The sequence below is a fragment of the Mixophyes fleayi genome, chromosome 3, assembly GCF_038048845.1.
Source record: "Mixophyes fleayi isolate aMixFle1 chromosome 3, aMixFle1.hap1, whole genome shotgun sequence".
Taxonomy (NCBI): domain Eukaryota; kingdom Metazoa; phylum Chordata; class Amphibia; order Anura; family Limnodynastidae; genus Mixophyes; species Mixophyes fleayi.
Genome location: NC_134404.1, coordinates 102,328,178 through 102,349,147, shown reverse-complemented (window position 1 = coordinate 102,349,147; position 20,970 = coordinate 102,328,178). Strand labels below are relative to the sequence as shown.

The 20,970-nt window shown below is 38.0% G+C and overlaps 1 protein-coding gene across 2 annotated transcripts in view; it reads left to right on the top strand.

Annotated features, from left to right (window-relative positions):
- Nucleotides 1-20,970, top strand: part of SI (sucrase-isomaltase) — a 209,472-nt gene that overhangs the window by 133,138 nt on the left and 55,364 nt on the right. For both annotated transcript variants that reach the window (XM_075202075.1, XM_075202076.1), the window contains exons 33-40: nt 2,380-2,508; nt 4,886-4,996; nt 5,717-5,779; nt 6,359-6,475; nt 9,201-9,285; nt 10,217-10,355; nt 14,529-14,662; nt 14,990-15,024. In XM_075202075.1, the coding sequence (XP_075058176.1) occupies nt 2,380-2,508; nt 4,886-4,996; nt 5,717-5,779; nt 6,359-6,475; nt 9,201-9,285; nt 10,217-10,355; nt 14,529-14,662; nt 14,990-15,024 (813 nt within the window). The remainder of the gene's footprint in view (nt 1-2,379; nt 2,509-4,885; nt 4,997-5,716; nt 5,780-6,358; nt 6,476-9,200; nt 9,286-10,216; nt 10,356-14,528; nt 14,663-14,989; nt 15,025-20,970) is intronic.

Below are 20,970 nucleotides of genomic sequence, written 5' to 3'. Positions count from 1 at the left end.
CCATTCACTTCTCATACAAATGCTACTTTCTCTAGGCCTTCACAACTGTTTTGTCCTGGTTCTCATCCTACTTACATCCTACTTACATCCTTATTTCCTACATCCTCTATGGCTCCTCTATCAGTTAGAGTCCCAGAAGGCTCATTCTTAGGCACTCTACAATTCTCTATCTCTACCACTTCTCTTGGAAAACGAAGAAGCTCCTTTTGATTTCTGTATTATCTCTATGTGAATGGTTACCAAATGTATCTATCCTTTTCCGGATTACTCAACATCTGTGTTGACATGCATTACAGAATGTCTTTCCACCATTTAATTTTGGATATCCTTTCACCACTACAAACTTAATCTTTTAAAACCTAAGCTAATAATATTCCCACCACCCATCAGAAGCTAGTAAGCTGACATTCCTGACATTTCTGGTGACAATATAACCATCGACACTATCCCTCATGATTGTTTTCTAGGTGTCATCCTTGACTCAGAACTGTCCTTTGTTCTTCACATCTCATCTGTATCCAAATCCTGTTACATACATCTAATAAAAAAAATTCAGATCCGAATACACATATATTTCACAACAGACACTGCAAAAATCCATTATCTCCCACATTGGCTTTTGCAATTCCTTCCTTACTAGTTATCCTCGGACCAGATGTTCAATCTATTTTGAATGCAGTGGCTAGACTAATTTTCTTTGTAAAACATTGTTCTACTGCTGCTCCACTCTATCAGTCCCTACATTGGTTGCCAATATTTTACCAATATTTTACTGAACACAATGCAAAATATTTCTACTAACATACAAAGCCATAAATAAAATTGCATGAACATACATCTCTTCACTTGTTTCAAAACATCTCCAAAATCGAATCCTCTTCTCTGAACACAATCTGCAGCTCTCATCGAAACTAAATTTCTGCTTCCATTACCATTTACAGGACTGCTTTCAGGATGCAATCATTCTATATAATTCCATCCCTCACACAAAAAATCTTTCCTCTAGCCTGCAAACTGTCACGCACTGGACCCACAGAGCATTTGGATGGAGCTGGTACACTTTCCTGTGTACCCCGCTGGCCTTCTTCTCTCCAGCGCTGAGCGCCACATCTCGCTCATGGCAGGAAGCATATTAGATTGCATTTGCAGGCCCATCTTTTATTAATTTCACCCTCCAGTCATTGGTTTAATAATTAATCCTTACAGAATATTTAAGGCACCTGAGCCCCTCTAGTGGGGCCAGATCTTCAAGTCCATCTGCCTAATCAGAAATGGTTCCTTGTGGCTTCCTATATGCTGTGCCTGCAGCCTATAGCTGCCACCTGGTATCCCGCTCCATGCTTCCTAGGTTACCTGGACCTCCACGCTATCTGTGCCTGCAGATTATCACTCCATCTGATATCCAGCTCCAAGCTTCTCAGCTTACCTGGACCTCCATGTTACCTATACCTGCAGATTATCACTGCCATCTGATATCCAGCTCACAAACATCTCAGCTTTACCTGGACATCCGGGCAACACCTGAATGCAGATTATCGCTACCATCTGATATTCGGCTTACAAGCTTCCCAACTTTACCTCAACATCCGGACAACCTCTGGTAGCAGACTATCACTACTGTCTGCCATCCAGCTCATAAGCCTCCCAGCTTTACCTGGATATCCAGACAACCTCTGCCTGCAGATTATCACCACTATCAGCATACCTTCACCACCTGCTTGCTTCTAGATCCCTTTATTATGTCCAACTGGTCTCACTTGGTACCCACTTGAAGGACCACGAGCTGTAGGGCAGAATCAGTCAAGGCCAAACCTCCTTGTGGAGTTCCCCTTTGAACACGTTCCCTTCGTTAGATGCCTCGTCTCCCAGTAGGGTAGCGTTAAACCAAGAAGATCACAAGGATCCGAGAGAAACCTTATTGTGACACAAACCTTCAAACCTTCCTTGAAAACTCACTTCTTCAGGCAAGCTTAGTAAATTCCCAAACTACCCTCTTAACCTACCTAGGCTATTCTATTTGCTCATCATCCATCTACACAGTTCATAAAAAACTGTATTACATAGCCCCACTAAGCTCTTATTTTCATTGCAATCTCATTGTAATCAGGCTGGATCCATAAGCAATATGTGACATTTAACCTCATGTCCTATTTTCTTAGGCGAACAGTACCCTGTCCTGTTATTTTTACTATGTTTGTTTCCATTTGTAAAGCACTACAAATATGATGGTACTATATAAATAAATGTTAATAATCATAATAGTGATAACTTTTTATACAGATAATTCTATAGGTTTTGCAAACTTTCTCTCACCACTATGCTCTCTTTATATTATTAAATATAAAATCTAAGTAATTTAATAATTTCTTGAATCTAAAGGATGTGCAATATGCTGATATTGACTACATGGAGCGTCAAATGGACTTCACGCTTGGTGCTAACTTCGCAGGATTACCAGCTCTGGTTGACCGAATAAGATTGGAAGGAATGAAATTTATTATACTTTTGGTGAGTGATGTGTATATAAACAGAGAATGAGATGAGGGAAGGAGAGAGAAAATAATAAAGAGATAATACTACATGTTTAATGCCAAAACTGTACTATAAATCCAATATCATAATGGCTGTATGCATGGTATTTGAGCCCAAACATTTTCACTTACTAATCAATGTTTAGTAAACTGTTGGAGGATTGTGATTCAGTACTCAAATGCCTAAAGCTTACTACCAATATTAACTATTATCCAATGTTACATACTATGGGCTTGATTGATAAAGGAAAGTAAGGGAAAAAAAGGAGTAAATCTGATCTTGGACAAACCATTTTATAATACAATGGGTGCAACTTAGTTTATGGGTTTGCATGTAAGGAAAATACTGGCTACATTTTCATGTAGCACACAAATACTTGATAGATTATTTTAACACTGAAATTTAGAGTTGATCTAAGACCTAACTTACCCCAATTATAACTCCATCCCCACATTTTAAATTTGCCTCCCCCTCCAATGCAACATGGTTTTGTCAAGGTGCAAATTTACTCCATTTGTTTTGCTTTGCTCTCTTTAATGACTCAGGCCCTATATGTTTTGAACTTAGTATTTTAAACAGGTAACAAGGCTTTGGTTCCACATATCTTACATTTTCTAGAAAAGTATTTACTTTTATAACTTTTGAAAATACATTTGTGCAGAACAATTGTCAGCTCTCCATGTACACAGATTCAGACTCTCAGCCATGTAGTGAATAATATAGAATGCTAGGTTTTAGACTTCACCTTATACACTGTCCACTCTCTATATTGGGTTATAGCAACTTTTGCTGCATAAAAGTGAAAGAGCCACAATAAGTATTTACTTTTATAACTTTTGAATATACATTTGTGCAGAACAATTGTCAGCTCTCCATGTACACAGATTCAGACTCTCAGCCATGTAGTGAATAATATAGAATGCTAGGTTTTAGACTTCACCTTATACACTGTCCACTCTCTATATTGGGTTATAACAACTTTTGCTGCATAAAAGTGAAAGAGCCACAATATAAATAATTTATGGAACAATTGTGTTTGAACTGGAGATGAGCAGTTAGGTTTAGATTGGGTTCTCCCAATCTAAACCTAACTGCTCATCTCCAGTTCAAACACAATTGTCATCGGAACTGAAATTTGTGGTACAAGGTTGAACAGAGGTCTGAGTTTCGAATGAGAAAATCAGATTCTGAAAATAAGGCAAAAACATAATTTTGGGTAAATTTCAGATTTTGAGAGTTTTGAACCGAGATCTTCTATATATAGCCCTCCTTCCTGGTCTCAGCTGCCATTTTAGAATTGTTAGCAGGTGAGGATGATGTTTATTACAATTGTGAGCTCATAAATTGGGTTGTTTTGGAATTCAATCCCTCTAGTCTTCAAATCTTCAAGGGTTCTCTGACAACCCACCTCTTCAGGTTGGTTTATCAAATTCCTCAACCAGCCTCTTAATCTTACTAAAGTACCATATTACCACCCTCTACACAGTTCACATGAGACTTGTATGTGTTATTCTATACTTAAACAATCCTCTGACCCCTGACCCGGTGGTAATCGTAAAAACAATTACCGCAACCCTGACAACCAGGATACCTACAAATAAACACTGATTTGAATAAAAACCTTAATATAAACAGACTTGCCTACAAAGCGACGCTGCACATTTTCGATGAATGGATCATGCTGACTGCAAGTAATTCTGAAGACAGAGGTCTCCAGCACTTTAGTTCCACGTCACTGAACAGTGCGTCCTAGGTATCTCTTCATTTAAAGCGGCAATGTCGGAACCCTGCAGGTTAAGTGTTTCATTAAACACTGTCTTCGGAATTACTTGATGATTCACCGATCGGGCATGTGCAGCGTCGCTTTGTAGGAAAGTCTGTTTATATTGATGTAGTTTTTTTTTTTCAAATCAGTGTTTATTTATAGGTATCCTGGTTGTTGGGGTTGTGGTACTTGGAAAAACGTACCCAATCCCCCTGACTCACATTGCTGTGTGAGTGGATCATATAGCCACTAAGCACTATCTGCATTTACAATCTAACTGGATCAATATGCAATATGTCGCACTTAACCTCATGTATCAAACCTCTAATGTCATATACATTGCAAGTTTGTGAGCAGAGCCCTCTTACCTCTCTCACTGTAAAATCCAGTCTTGTTCTATTACTGTGTTGTTCTCAATTGTAAAGCACTACCCCATATGCTGGCACTATATAAATATTATTATTAATAATAATAATCATCATTCAATATTGGTTACACATATACCTGTTATTTGGCATTAAATACAAGTTTGACATTTTATCTAATAATGTTATACTAAATTACTAATTATGTGTGTTTTATCTATAGGATCCCGCCATTGCAGGAAATGAAACGAAGCCTTATCCAGCTTTTGATAGAGGTGTCAAAGATGATGTTTTTATCAAATGGGCCGATGGGAGTGGCATAGTGTGGGGGAAGGTATGTATAATTATAAATTGCTTAGACCAGGAAAGTTAGTAACATTAATTTTTGAAAATAAATAAACTTTACAAGTAAAAGACCTATCCATAACTCTTGTCTGGACAAACATCCTCACTCTATCATCCACCTTTTAATGCTTCTCACTTCAACAGGGCCGGATTTACATATTTACACCATGTGGTGGTTGCACATCCTGCCCACAGTTTCTTCCCATCCACTGGCATCTCATCTTTTATGTAGAACTTTCTATAACATTTAATGATATTACTATACAGAAATAATCCCGTTTCTAGTTAAATGGGTCCTTTATAGACTTATAGTTTTACTACCTCCGCCCAGTCTTTTTAACATTTTCCAAACTCAATTTAGCTCCCAATAGTTAAGTTTCCTTCTATCCATAAACATTTTTTTAGTGATGAATTTTTTTTTGATATTTACATTGTTCAAGAAGAAGTCACTGTGTACTTAGAAAGACCGACTGCCTCTTTTAAAACAAGTATGATTATTCTTAACCAGTGTCTAGAATTGTATCCGCATGTGGATTATTTTAAAAAAACGAGATTGAACATATTTTGATACCTTCACATGTGAAACCCTGAGTAGTTCTGCTTTTTATTTTTCTGAATTTGAGCCTGAAGCGAACACAGTCCATTGATGTTCAAACCTGCTTAATTTTAATAATATGTTAACATTTGTTCATTTTTTATCTCCTTTAAGGTTTGGCCAGATTTGCCCGACATCTATGTTGATAATTCCTTAGACTGGGATACACAAGTTAAGGTAATACAATTTTACTAACACAATAAACTTCAGCTAAACCACACAGTTAGTATTATTCATAATGCATCCAAGATATTCTACCCAGGCTCTGATTATCTGATTAGCTTAAGCTTATGCCCAGAAGTTAGTGAGAGTTGCTTTCAGAGAAAGGGATAGGGATATGTACATGGTTGCTGACAATGAATGTGATAAGTTTTGGTTTACACTGGTGACAACTGAACATGAGTCAGGAAATCACACAGTACTTATGACCTTACATAATTTTGATCTGGTATTTATGTAAAATGGGCACCTGGGGGTAAATGTATGAAGCTCCGGGTTCTTCAACACCGGCGAGTTCGGCATTTTCGGCGTTTAAATTTAAAGCTGTGCTGCCTTGTAAAGGGAAACTTCCCTTTACAAGGCAGCGCCGCTTTAAATTTAAACGCCGAAGACGCCGATCTCGCGGGTGTTGAAGAACCCGGAGCTTCATACATTTACCCCCTGGTTGGGAAAGATGTAAAAAGTAACATAAAGGGTATAAAACTGAAATATAAATTTATTATTCTTATCCTTTTTTTGTTATTATTATTATTTTAGCTTTACAGAGCTTATGCTGCATTCCCTGACTTTTTCCTTGAACGGACAGCCAAATGGTGGCACCGTGAGGTTGAAGAATACCGCCAAAAACATATTAGGTTTGATGGACTCTGGATAGTAAGTAAACCTAGTAATTTAAACTAGTAACAATAACAAAATATGGTAAAAGTGATAGTTAACACATTTTATAAAGACATTAGCTGTAATATTTATTTTAGCTTTGTTTTCTTCTAACTGGATAAAACAATAAAAGCACTTAGATTTGCGGGTCTGTGAATCTCTGTAATAAAGTCACCATATTGAGCGTTCTATATCATAAATCATAACGCCCCCACAGTAGTATGATTTCCTATAATTAGCACAATGTTCCAAGGGAGTATGAGAGTGGAGATGTACTGTAATTCTCAGATGAAAACATTCTCTGTAAACATCCCAGGAAAATGCTATTATAATAACAACAATAAAAGGACCATTGTTTTAGCAGATTAATCTTAACATTTTATGTGCCTCAGTCAGAGCTTTTATGATTAAATGTCTATTTGAAACTTGAGGGTACAGGCTTGCAAAATTTGCATATAAAGCATTAGCGTGGCACATAATTAACATTCCACACACATTATATTATTGCTAGCTGTTTGTTTATGTTAAATGCATAGATAATTGTGTCAATATTTACAAACTAATTTATTGTAAATGTGTTTTATATCTAATGTTACTCTTTATTGGCATATGCATTATTTATCCATATTCATGAGTTAGGACTGGTAGTGACAGATAGGCAGATACATATTCACACAGAGAATATAAGGAGCATAAGATATGCTATACTCTAAAAACATTTGTAGTTCTTATATTTCAAAATGTTAAAGAAACATATTTACTTCCACACAAAGTATGTAATATGAGATAGAGATGTCCACTCTAATTATTTGTATACACACAACGATTTAGACCATTAGTTTGGTCAATTTTCGACCAAATAACCACGCTGATGATGGTGATGTGACTATGTACCAGGGATATCGACTGATCTAGACATGCACTGACAACCTGACATGCATATCTCATGCAAAATAGGGGACCTCTTAATAAGTTGATTGTAGGAGCTGATTTTCATAGTATATTTGTGGTGACCGGAATCCTAAGAGTAACACTGGAATGCACAGATATTTCTGTATATAGATAAATAGTTACCTTTGGGGTTTGGACTTATAAGTTTCAATTTGGTTCACTTGACCACTCTTGACTGGTCATTTCTCTTGACCTAGCTTATTGGCTTGACCTATCGATACTGCAATGACACCCCCCCCCCCACCTCCCCCGGAAGAGAGGCAAAGACCCAATTCACAAACAAAAATGGTGACTCAAGGAATCGACATTTTGAAGAAATACTATCACGTTTTATGAAATAGTTATGGGATTTAGTACTGCAGTCAAAAAGGGTATTATTAATGAATTGAAAAGGACTTATCTTCCATTATGCACCTCAATAACTTACTATAACATTACGTTACTTCATCTATAATACCAATCAATAAGTTTCAATAAGTATGTAATTTGAAAGCTATTCACCAATACTTTTGTTAATAGATATTGTAATGGTAATATAACTGATTATGTACTATGTGTGTGAGAAAACAATAATTACTAAACCGATTTACTATCAATACTTTAAGACTATTGCGTAACGTAAGGAAATACCTTCAATAAATAACTGTAACTCATTTGTAATTGTATTATAGTTGTTAGATATTTATTAATAAAGAAAATACAGTATATAGTTCCACAAACTAGTACCATATTTGCGGTGATGCACATATATTCATCTAGCATTATTGTGGCCGGTTGCTATTTATTAGGAAGATAACAAATATCACAAATTGCTACAAAGGCAAGTCAATTTAGTGTGAACGTAGAAGCGTGCCCATTTTTGTATTGGTTTCTGATTGATGTATCGCAGCAGTCGATTCATTTGAGAATTTATTGACAAAGTTTGGTCATTGGTCCAGAAAAAAACAAAAAACAAAAAGGAAACACTGTTCCCCTATTACAGTAGAGCTTTGACGCTAATTTATATAAGTAGTCTCTGATCAGGTAAAGCAGACGTTGCTAGGCTATGATAGAACACTCAGGCAGCAGCAGAAAGTCAGGTTCTACTGTGGGTGACAGCAGTTCAAAAACAAAATGACAATTACTGTACCTAACAGAGCTTTCACTTTGACTTCACTGACACTGGTCCTAAGAGCAGGTTTTTATCCTCACACATGCCAGTATGTTTAACTTGGAGTCTCTCCCCTCTCTCTCTCTCTCTCCCTCTCCCTCTCCTCAGCAGTTGCATCACACTAACTGCACTGACTTCTCTCCTAAACTACTTGCCTTCCTCACATCTCTCTTGCTTTTGCCTATCTGTCAAAACTGTTCCTTTTTGCTGGCTTACTCTGCTTGTAACCGAGCTCCACTCCCTTTTACTTACAAATCTGAGCAGAGTCACACGATCACAATCCATTACAGGGACACAGGGTTATTTTAAACAAACTATAGCTCTATACTTAGCACATACATAGCAGCAGTAATTTGTCCAGTAATAATATGTACAGAATTATTAATATGTTCAGCAGTAGTAGTACACCTAGACATTGTACTGTACTGTGCCCTGTAAGAGGTGGAACAAAATAAATGTGGCCAGTAACACAACTAACTTTCGGGGATGTTACATATTTAGATTTGTTTCCATTATTTTATTGTGTTTAATCTCTGAGATTACGGTACATGCACATTTTCACTTGAAAACAAATTGTAATAAATATGTTAAAATTGTATTTATTGTTGTTCTTTATATTAGGATATGAATGAGCCAGCCAGCTTTGTACATGGATCTGTTCATGGTTGCAGAGACGAGGCCTTGAATAAGCCTGCATATATGCCAGGTAGCAATTTATTAGTTATACTTTCATCAAACTTTTAGAAAATATGATACATTTTGTTGGAAGCACTGCTCGAAGTTGGCTGGAGTGTGCCTATCATTACATATTGGCACTTCTTCTCCCCACTTTGGCTGAAGCTGTTCACATGCTCTACAAGCTTATGCTTACAGAGCATGCTTCCTTATCTGTCCATAGTGTAGGAGAGTGGTGGCCATTTTCTTGCAGTGCACCTGTAAGTAGTAATCCACGTTCTTGAGACTGGTGGCCATTTTCTTGTAGTACAGATTTTTGTCTTGTTAGATAAATACATCACTGAATCTACTTATTAAATTATGTGTACAGGAAAATTGGAGAGCTCAGAATTGCCTATCTACGTCTTTATACTGATAATTACAATGTTATTTGGTTTAGGGTATAATATTTTGTTTATACTACTATTTAACTCCAAAATGTAAACCACGTACTTTGTTTGATATGTGGTATAATATAGGCTAGCAGGGAATAAGATTATGGTGTGGGCATAGTGCCACTTATTACTGACATAACCCCAGGCAGTTTGACAGTAATTAGAAATTCTGTTTTATTATTTAGTCCTTATAAGTCCTGGCCATTTGCGTCAAATTTCTATCCCAGCACTTTTTAATTCCCACTATGACCACAAATTACAAGTGTATCAACTTTAAGAATTAACCTTTGCTTATGTGGAACTGTCAGGATAAATTAACATAAATATGTTATTGGCAATTTCAAGCAGACCTTGTCCTGCTAATTTTATTTGAAAATATCAGCCAAATAACCACACTGGTTTTCTAAAATGTCCTTGCCTCTTCCAAACATTTTTTTTGATACTCAAGAAAGAAGGCTTTGTGGTTATCGCTAGTTGTAGATTCAGTAGATGCATTTTGATTTAAGGTATATATCATTATTTTTTTAGCCTTGGAATCAAGAAGTATGGGATTATCGCACAAGACTTTATGTATGGATAGTCAACAAATCCTTCCTGATGGAACAAAAGTTAAACATTATGATGTCCACAATTTATATGGATGGTCCCACTCTAAACCAACTTTTGAGTGAGTTTTTTTACTTGTTAAAACTTACATTTAAATAAGTTATGTTAGTTGCATTTAATTTTGCTAGTTTTTATTGAGCAATTTTATTATCATAATACTATTGATTAAAAGGAAATATGTACAGGCACTCAGATTTTATATGCAAAGCATAGGTGTAAGGTATCCCACATTAAAAAAATTCACAAGAAATAAAGAGCATCCAAGATGGGGGACTAGTAACTGTGTGTAATGTGTATGGCTGATGCAGATATAAGTATGCACAACAAAACACAGTGGGCCTGAGTCATTAAGGCACACATACCAAGTGCATCATGAATTTGTTCTAAACCGCACGTAAATTGGCTCTCTGTGCTCCTGAAGTCAATAAGGAACAGATCTAAAGATATGTGTGCTGTAGACTACAGTATACCTATGTGGAATATAAAATCTCAAAAGAACACACAGAAAAAAGCAATGTATGTTACCTGTCAATAATATAGTCATTTATGAAATGGCAATTTAATATATATATATATATATATATATATATATATATATATATATATATACTCCCTTGGATATACCTAACAGACATTTTTACAGTTGCTCCTCATTGCAAACACATGTTATAGCATGTATACTGACATCAGAAGGACTCAGGTCTTAGACTAGCCCTATAGCTGATGCAAGACGTACAGCAGAAAAACAAGTAACTTTGTGAAGTCCAGAGTTTGATTTGGACGTGGCTGCGTACGCCCAAGGTTGGCACGCCCTCAATGTACAGCCAACTACAGCCAAACACCCCTTCCCCGCTCTGTTCACTCACTGAAATCGTAGGCTGAATTAAGTATCCTTTGGATTTGAAGATGGAGCGGAGAGGGCTGCATTTACGGACATATCTCCCAGTTTTGGGCATGCGCAGAGAGATTTTGTGTATGATACACTCAAAATCAGCATATACGTGCCTTAATGACTCAGGCCCAGTGTGTAAATTATATAATAATGGATAATAGTGCATCATTTTGAACTTCTGCCACTTACGGTGTCTGATGTATTGTGGCTGGCCACCTAATAGTCTAGGTAGAGTAGGAAGTCGGCTTTTTAGAGGTCATGATTCTCAACATTCCAAATAAATTCAGCAGCGCTGTCAGTGCCACTATTCTCTATAATGTCTTTTACATGTTTTTGCTCCAACGTGTTTTATTGCACTGATGGCAACTTCCTCAGGGAATGTTTGCAAAGTCACTGCTTCATCTGGGGGGCTGGAGATAGAGTGCATGCTGTTGGAGGCTATTTACTTTTAATCTGCCATCAATCACTAGTACGTAGGTGAGGAAAAGGTTTATTCACAAATTGTGGTGGCATCTGCTGTCCCATAGATAATAATAAAATTGTGCTTTCATTACAGGTTTGTAACCCAAACTTTTAATTTCCTCACACAGGGACCAAACTACTCTGTGATTCAATGCAATTTCAGGGTTTATTCTGCGGTACAGCTAGGGGAAAATAGGTTTCTGAGCATGCTAAAAGACCATTACATGTCCCAATTAGTTGAGGAACCAACTAGGAACCGGACTATACTGGACCTAGTAATAACAAACAATGTAGACGTAATATCAAATATTCAAGTAAAGAAGCACTTGGGAAACAGTGATCATAATATGGTCTCATTTGAAATTAGTTTCCAGAAACAACAGTATAAGGGATCAACTAGGACTTTAAACTTTAAAAAGGCAAATTTTAATATGCTAAAGGAGTCTATAAAGAGCATAGACTGGGACAAAGCCTTTGAAGGAAAAAATACGGAAGAAATGTGGGCTGTCTTTAAAATGTTGTTGGAAACATACACGTATAAGTTCATTCCTATGGGAAATAAATGTAAAAGAATTAAGTCTAAACCAATGTGGCTAAATAAAAAGGTACGGGAAGAAATGCAAAGGAAGAAGCGTGCATTTAAATTGTTTAAGTCTGAAGGGTCAGAGGAGTCCTTCCGTAGGTACAAGGAATGTAATAAAACATGCAAAAAGGAAATTAGATTGGCTAAATTAGAAAATGAAAGGCACGTTGCAAAAGAAAGTAAGACAAACCCCAAAAAGTTTTTTAAGTATATAAATGGCAAAAGGATTAAAAAAGATAATATAGGACCCCTAAGAAGTGAGATGGGTGAATTGATAAATGATACTAAGGAAAAAGCAGAGATATTAAACACGTTCTTTTCTTCAGTATTTACCAGAGAGAAACAAATGGCAGGAGTAATACATAAAAATGGAAATGAAACCATGCCATTAATTAATACTTGGTTGTCAGAGGAAGAAGTCCAAAGGCGACTGAAGAATATTAAGATAAATAAAGCTCCAGGTCCAGATGGCATACACCCAAGGGTCCTTATGGAGTTAAACTCAGAAATAGCTAGACCGCTATTCTTAATTTTCAGAGATTCAATCTTATCAGGCTCAGTACCAAGGGATTGGCGAATAGCAGATGTGGTGCCGTTGTTTAAAAAGGGGACGAGATCACAACCAGAGAATTATAGACCTGTAAGCCTGACATCAATAGTGGGGAAACTACTGGAAGGTATTTTAAGGGACAGTATTCAGGATTACTTGGTACGCAATAAAATTATTAGTGGGAATCAACATGGATTTGTGAGGGATAGGTCATGTCAAACTAATCTAATTAGTTTCTACGAGGAAGTTAGTGGGAACTTAGACCAGGGCAGGACAGTAGATGTGGTCTACTTAGATTTTGCAAAGGCCTTTGATACAGTGCCACACAAGTGGTTGGTTTACAAAATAAGGGAACTGGGTCTAGAAATCTAAATTTGTACTTGGATCGAAAACTGGTTAGAGAATAGGGAACAGAGAGTTGTGATAAATGGAACATTTTCTAATTGGTCAGAGGTCTTAAGTGGAGTACCTCAAGGTTCCGTGCTGGGACCACTCCTTTTTAATATATTTATTAATGACCTTGGTGATGGTTTAGAGAGTAAAGTTTCTATTTTTGCAGATGACACTAAACTCTGTAAGGTAATAAAATCAGAGCAAGATGTAGCTTCTCTACAGAGGGACTTAAATAAACTGGAGGATTGGGCGGCTAAATGGAATATGAGGTTTAACACAGATAAATGTAAGGTTATGCATTCAGGGATCAAAAACAAGAACGCAATCTATAAATTAAATGGAATTAATTTGGGAGAATCTATAATGGAAAAGGATTTGGGAGTGCTCGTAGACAGTAGACTTAGCAATAGTGCTCAATGTCAAGCAGCAGCTGCAAGGGCAAACAAAGTATTGGCATGCATAAAAAGGGGCATAGATGCAAGGGAAGACAGTGTATTTTGCCACTGTATAAATCGTTGGTAAGACCTCATCTTGAATATGCAGTACAGTTCTGGGCACCACTTTATAAAAAAGATAATTTGGAACTAGAAAGGGTTCAGAGAAGGGCGACAAAATTGATAAAGGGTATGGAGTCATTAAGTTATGAGGAAAGGTTAGCCAGTTTAGGCATGTTTACTTTAGAAAAGAGGCGTCTAAGGGGAGATATGATTACTATGTACAAATACATTAGGGGTCAATACAGAGAGCTTTCATGGGAACTTTTTACCCCAAGGATCATACACAGGACACGTGGTCATCCCCTAAGGTTAGAGGAGAGGAAATTTCACAACCAGCAAAGGAAGGGGTTCTTTACAGTAAGGGCAGTCAAGATATGGAATTCATTGCCAGGGAAGGTTGTGATGGCAGATTCAATAGATATGTTTAAGAAAGGGTTAGACAAATTTTTAGCGGAAAGGTGTATCCAGGGATACGACCGTTAATTTAAAATAAAGGATAGTAGTGGATATAGGGTAAAAATTGGATTGCAATATTGAGTCTGGGGGGATTTTCAAAATTGAAACAGATGGGCGGTTGCCTACTCTGGATTAATTTCAAATATAAGTGCAGGATCGCAGAAGATCCAAAATAGGTTGAACTTGATGGACTGGTGTCTTTTTTCAACCTCATCAACTATGTTACTATGTTACTATATTGTGATGCAGTGACTATTCAATGTAATGTAGCATAGTAAGAGGATACCTATAAGTTCACGAATCAGATGCTATTCCAAAATCACTGACTGTCCTGCATTCAGTACACAAAATCTTCACTAAGATAATTTTTACAAATATTGACTAAAATGCATATTTTCTAGTGCTCTGCGAAAAATTACAGGAGAACGTGGAATAGTTATCTCTCGTTCTACATATCCATCTTCAGGACAGTGGGTAGGACACTGGCTTGGTGACAACACTGCCGCTTGGGATCAAGTTGGTAAATCTATTATTGGTAAGTCATATGTCCTACTGAGAAAACATTTTCTAAGAAAGGGCTCAAAAGTTTATACTTCTGACTGTAAAATAATAAAACTTGTTGGATGGCCCGGTTCAGTATCAGTTAGTTTGGCTGTTTGCAGTTGTTTTACTTCTCTGTTTTATCAACAACAACAACAACAGCATTTTACGATTGCGAGTTCCAATGCAGGTAACAAAATCCGTATAATGAGAATGCAATTTTCTAAAGAATTTACCAAGCACTTGATTAAATAATACTTCTAAAACAATAAAACCTACAATGGCAACACATTAAAGATAAATGTTTTATTTTTACTTGCAGGCATGATGGATTTCAGTCTTTTTGGCATTTCATATGTAAGTAATAAGTCAAACAACCAAACAATTGTTGTTATTCATGATCAGGAATTGTGTTTAAGTGCCTCCTTGCTCCTCACTCAGTGACAATGAGCAATAAGTTTGCTCTGATCATTTTGCGTGCCCATGGCGCTTTCTGATCTCCAACTTTAATATGTGCAGAGTGACAAAAGGTAAAACAGATAGATGAAAGCATGTTCTATTTGTGTCACGAGCCGTGGCTCGCTTTCTGTGTGCCCCAGCGTCCCGGCCGTCACCATGACGACCGGGAGGTCACTTCCTCCTAACCCCCTGCCTTTGCCAAGGCAACAGTCGGACGCTTTGCAAGGCAGCGCCGCGTCCCGGCAACAAGGGGACAGTCGGGCGCGTGCGCAGAGGTCTGTAATAGCCTTATGGCTATTAAGTATTTAATGTTCATTAGCTGCAGCAATGTTTAATTAACAGGCATTAGCCTGCAACTGTCTCCCTCATGGATTAGCCCTGATTAGCCTGTTGGTATGGCAGGCAATTAGTCTGCAGCTGTGTATCTCCCACGGGCAAGCCCTGATTGGTCTGTGTCTGTATTTAAGGCAGTGAGGTCTGCAGCATCACTGCCGGTTATAGCTTCTGTATCCAGTCTGCTGACCTGCTCTGTGCCTTGCTCCTGCCTGTGTACTTTCTGCTGATTACCCGTGTATGACCCTTTCCCTGGAATTGGACTTTGCTTGTGTATACCGTGACCCTGACCTCTGGCTTGAATACCAACCTCCCTGTCTGCTCGTGACCCCTGACCTCAGCTTGTTTATTGGTACTGCTATCTGCTGCCGGCCCTTGACCTCTGCTTGGACTCCACTCCGCTTGCCTGGGTTCTCCCCAGCCGGTACACACTTCACGACCCTCTGTCAGTCTGTAGCCCAGCTTGTCCCCAACATTAGGGGCTCCAGTGAACACCTGACTGGCAGAGTAGACTCCGGGTTGTGTTGTGCCGGCTGGAGGGGTTCCTAACAATTTGCCCATTTTTACTTACTCTTTATTAAATTGAATGTTTCACGTTTTCATCTTGTTAAGATATTAAGTTATTATGACAAGTGGACATGTCAGCTGTCATTATTAGAAGTGCAACATAACATGAGATAGTGTTTTCTTGGTCCCTATGTTAAACTTATGCACTCATCTGAAAGTTTCTGATATATTAACCCCCTATGTGATGTCAAAATTAAATCATTTGTAAGCACCAACCTTTTTGTGGATACATAAATAGTGGATCTTTAAAATAAAATAATTATTTATTTAATACTCTAATACAGTGTTTCCCAACTCCAGTCCTCAGGGACCCCTAACAGTGCAGATTTTCCAGGTCACAAGTGAAATAATTAGTACCACCTGCGGATCTTTCAAAATGTGTCAGTTAGTAATGAATACACCTGTGCTCCAGCAAAGAGATATGGAAAACATGGACTGTTAGGGGTCTCTGAGGACTGGAGTTGGGAACCAGTGCCCTAATACTTTCTGTGAGGATGTGGGGTACGTTATATCACTTGGTCTAACACCAAATATAAATTCAAAGATATTTATTTAAGTGTCGAAGATACACTTAGGGGGGTATTCAATTGTTAGCGAGTGCCGCTAAATACTCGCGCTCTAAAAATATTACCGTTAATACGGTAATATCTCCCTGAGCTGCGAGCTGAAATCCAGCGAGTAAATTACCGTATTAACGGTATTTACGCGCATATTACTGTATTACCGGTAATATTTTTAGAGCGCAAGTATTTAGCGGAACTCGCTAACAATTGAATACCCCCCTTAGAAGTCAGAAATATATACAGAACACACAGACAGTAAATACAGTTACCAAGGGGATAACAGAGTCCAGCAAATGGCAGATTACAGTCCCCAAAGTAAATGACTGCTAAAAGTTCCACCAGCATGCAAACTGAATGGTGTCCTGATAGACATTTTAGTTTGACCAAAGTATCACCTCCTAGGTCAGTCAAAATTAACTCACCTCTGAACTCACAGGTCTCCTTTTTATCCCCCGACCTGGGTAACCATGGGTACTGACAGCCACCCTACCCTGAGGTATCCTCTGATAGGTTAATACATGTCCCTGGCCAAACATTCCCACCTCCTCCGGGTCATAGTTCGGTCTCCTGGAAGTCTACTGAGGGACAAGGTAGGAAAATGGAACCACTGGGGATGAAACAATGGGCCAGTAATGGAGCAACACATGATTTTCACCACCTGTGCTAAACATTAATTTGTGCTTTTACTGCCTGTGGGTAGAAAAACCTCACTGATACGTCCGGTCAAGACAGTTTATATCGCCGTGTTGTTATAGATCATCCACTTGACGTAATTTAAACATAACGAGCCCTATAAACCATAACATTGTTTCTAACACGTCGCGCACTGGTGCAGTCCACACAGAGTTTATGAGAGAAGTATAATAGGGCACAGTTTCAATGACCCTGTAAGGAATGGGCATTGAATGGAATAACCGTCTCTCTTAAATCCCGGCAAACCGCTTCTCCCACACCTTTCCTAACATGTGCTAGGGTATACATATTTATGATCTAATGAATAGGAACAGTAGCTAAAAAAATCTACAGTATGTTTCAGAGGATGTATATTTATTGTGTGAAATAATAGTGGGCAGATTAATCTTTCTCTCTATAGTCCAAAATACGATACAGTTATACTGATACAAAAATATGTAAAATTAACTTGTTCTGGGCACTGAAGTACAGAATCCTGTTAGAGCTGCTGCATGATCTTACCGTTCATAGGATTTTGTTCTGTTTGTATAAAACCTCCCCATTTAAGCAGTAGTCTAATCCAGTAAGCATGTTGTATATTCCTTCATGCAATAAGTGGCAGCCTGCAACTAAATGAGTGTAATGCAGCTTCTGATTGGATGGGGTTATCATTTTTAACTGTTATTTGTAAGGCGTCACAAGGCTTCTGCATCTCTGTGGAAAGGGGGTTAGAACTGAAACAAATTACATAAGTACATACAAATAATACTAATGGATACAGATAAGCAGAATAATAGGTGCAATAAACAGAACAAATTGCACAATTATTTGTCGGAGCCTTGTTGAATGGGCTGTGTGGTGGAATTTAAGAGACTGCATATTTATATTTGAAAGTGGGTTGTTCTAGCTGGCAGTATACAGTAGTTTTGTGTACAGCTTTAGCTCAGGGTCAATCATTTAGTTCTAGAAGTGAGGGGTAGTAGGTTGTCCTATTTATTACATGCTACAGAGAATAAAAGCTGTCAGGAAGAAATAGAGAAGTGAGAAGAAACTGCAAATGTACACAATGTTTGTATACTTGGCTCCTGCTCTTATTCTATTCATACCGGAGGTACAGTAATATGGAAAAAAAACTTTAGTAAAGTAGTAGAAAAACATGTAAAAAGCTGGTAGCCTTTTCTTAATGTGCAGCCAGGTAAATGTAAGCATACACCTGAGAACTCTCCTGAATCATGAGAACATAACTACATTTACATGTTATTAGTAGAGATGGGCGGGTCCGGTTCTCCGAGAACCGAACCCACCCGAACTTTGGGTATCCGAGTACCGAGCTGAGCAGCTCGGTACTCTCCCGCCCGTTCCGAATCCAAATCGAGGCCGAACGTCATCGTGACGTCGTCGGATCTCGGGGCTCGGTTCTCGCGATACTTCAACTTCATAAATACACGCCTCCACAGCAATCCATCGCCATTTGACAGAGGGAGAGAGCAGGGTGTAGTCATAGGCTAATTAGAGCAGGGACAGAGAATACAATATTGTTCTTGCAATTGCTCTAACCAAAATCGCTAGTGCACAGAGGAGGATAGAGGTTTATTATTTTTTCTTAATATTTGGCACTCCCCAGCGCTTTTGTGGTGTCCCCCATAAGTGTGCATAAATATTTCTGGCTGTCAAAAGTCATATCTGTCAGCAGTATATACTAAATAATTTTTAGCACTCCTCAGTGCTTTTGGGGTGTCCTCCCTAATTGTGCATTAATATTTCTGGCTGTCAAAAGTCATATCTGTCAGCAGTATCTACTAAATAATTTTTAGCACTCCTCAGTGCTTTTGGGGTGTCCTCCCTAATTGTGCATTAATATTTCTGGCTGTCAAAAGTCATATCTGTCAGCAGTATCTACTAAATAATTTTTAGCACTCCTCAGTGCTTTTGGGGTGTCCCCCATAATTGTGCATAAATATTTCTGGCTGTCAAAAGTCATATCTGTCAGCAGTATCTACCAAATAATTTTTAGCACTCCTCAGTGCTTTTGGGGTGTCCCCCATAATTGTGCATAAATATTTCTGGCTGTCAAAAGTCATATCTGTCAGCAGTATCTACCAAATAATTTTTAGCACTCCTCAGTGCTTTTGGGGTGTCCTCCCTAATTGTGGATTAATATTTCTGGCTGTCAAAAGTCATATCTGTCAGCAGTATCTACTAAATAATTTTTAGCACTCCTCAGTGCTTTTGGGGTGTCCTCCCTAATTGTGCATTAATATTTCTGGCTGTCAAAAGTCATAACTGTCAGCAGTATCTACTAAATAATTTTTAGCACTCCTCAGTGCTTTTGGGGTGTCCTCCCTAATTGTGCATTAATATTTCTGGCTGTCAAAAGTCATAACTGTCAGCAGTATCTACTAAATAATTTTTAGCACTCCCCAGTGGTTTGCGCTCAGAATGAATTCAAAGCAGTCCACATATGATCTGAATGAGCAACCAGGTTCTGTCACCAGTCCTGATGTTAGTGTTCCCAGTACGTCATCTGGCCAAGGCGATGTCAAACAACAGAGTGTTTTCAAATTAGTGCAAAAAACAAAAACCCAAAAAAAATTTACTGTATTGAAGCAAAAAAAAAGTGTAACTGAGCAAAAGTTAAGTGACGATAAAAAAAAAATTGCAAGCATGCCATTCTACACACGCAGTGGCAAAGAGAGAATGAGGTCTTCACCTTTGGCTATTAGTGGCAGATCCCAAAAAGTTACCCAGCCTACAATTGGTGCACAACTACTGTTATGCGTCAAAGCCGAGCTGCAAGATAACAGTGAGGCATTACAGAAGAATATTTGCTCTGATTCACAAATGACAACAATCCCTGTGGAGAGTCCATCCAACAGTGGGATGTCTAATTGTGAGCATTCTGCTGATGTGTGCCTTAATAGCCCGAGTGTAGCCGGTGATACCCAAATTGAGGATGCCACTTTGGAATTAGAAGAGGATGAGGGGGAGAGTTGTGTAGGCGACGAGGGTGCTAATGATGATGTTGATGATTATGATGCAGACAGATACCAAATTGCCTTTCTCAATTTCTATTTATATTCTAGATTATATAACGGCTGAACAGTTTTCTATTTTACTCCTAGTGGAGAGAGGATCTGATGCAGACAGATACCAAACTGCCTTTGTCCATTTCAATTTATATTGTACAGTATATAACGGCTGAATTTATTAGTATTTTATACAAGTGGAGGGGGGCCTAGAGAGACAGAAACCAAACTGGCTTTCTCCATGTCAATTAATATTGTACAGTCTATAACGGCTGGATTTTTTGGTATTTTATACAAGTGGAGGGGGGCCTAGAGAGACAGAAACCAAACTGGCTTTCTCCATGTCAATTAATATTGTACAGTCTATAATGGCTGAATTTTTTGTTTTTTTAAAAAAGTGGAGGGGGGCCTATAGAGACAGAAAGCAAACTGTCTTTTTCCATTTCTTTACATATTTAACTATAAGTGTAGGGTGTAATATACATCCAAAGACGATGGCTGCATTGCCAGTATGCATAGAGGGATAGGAAGACAATCTGTTTTGTGTGTAGAATAAATGAAGGCCTACCAACGAAGAATTAAACAGTTTTTTTGGATGATTTATTACCTCAACAATTAGATTACTTATCTCTAAAACAGTTGGAGCACTAAATTGGGTTATTTTAGGCACAAAAACATGTATT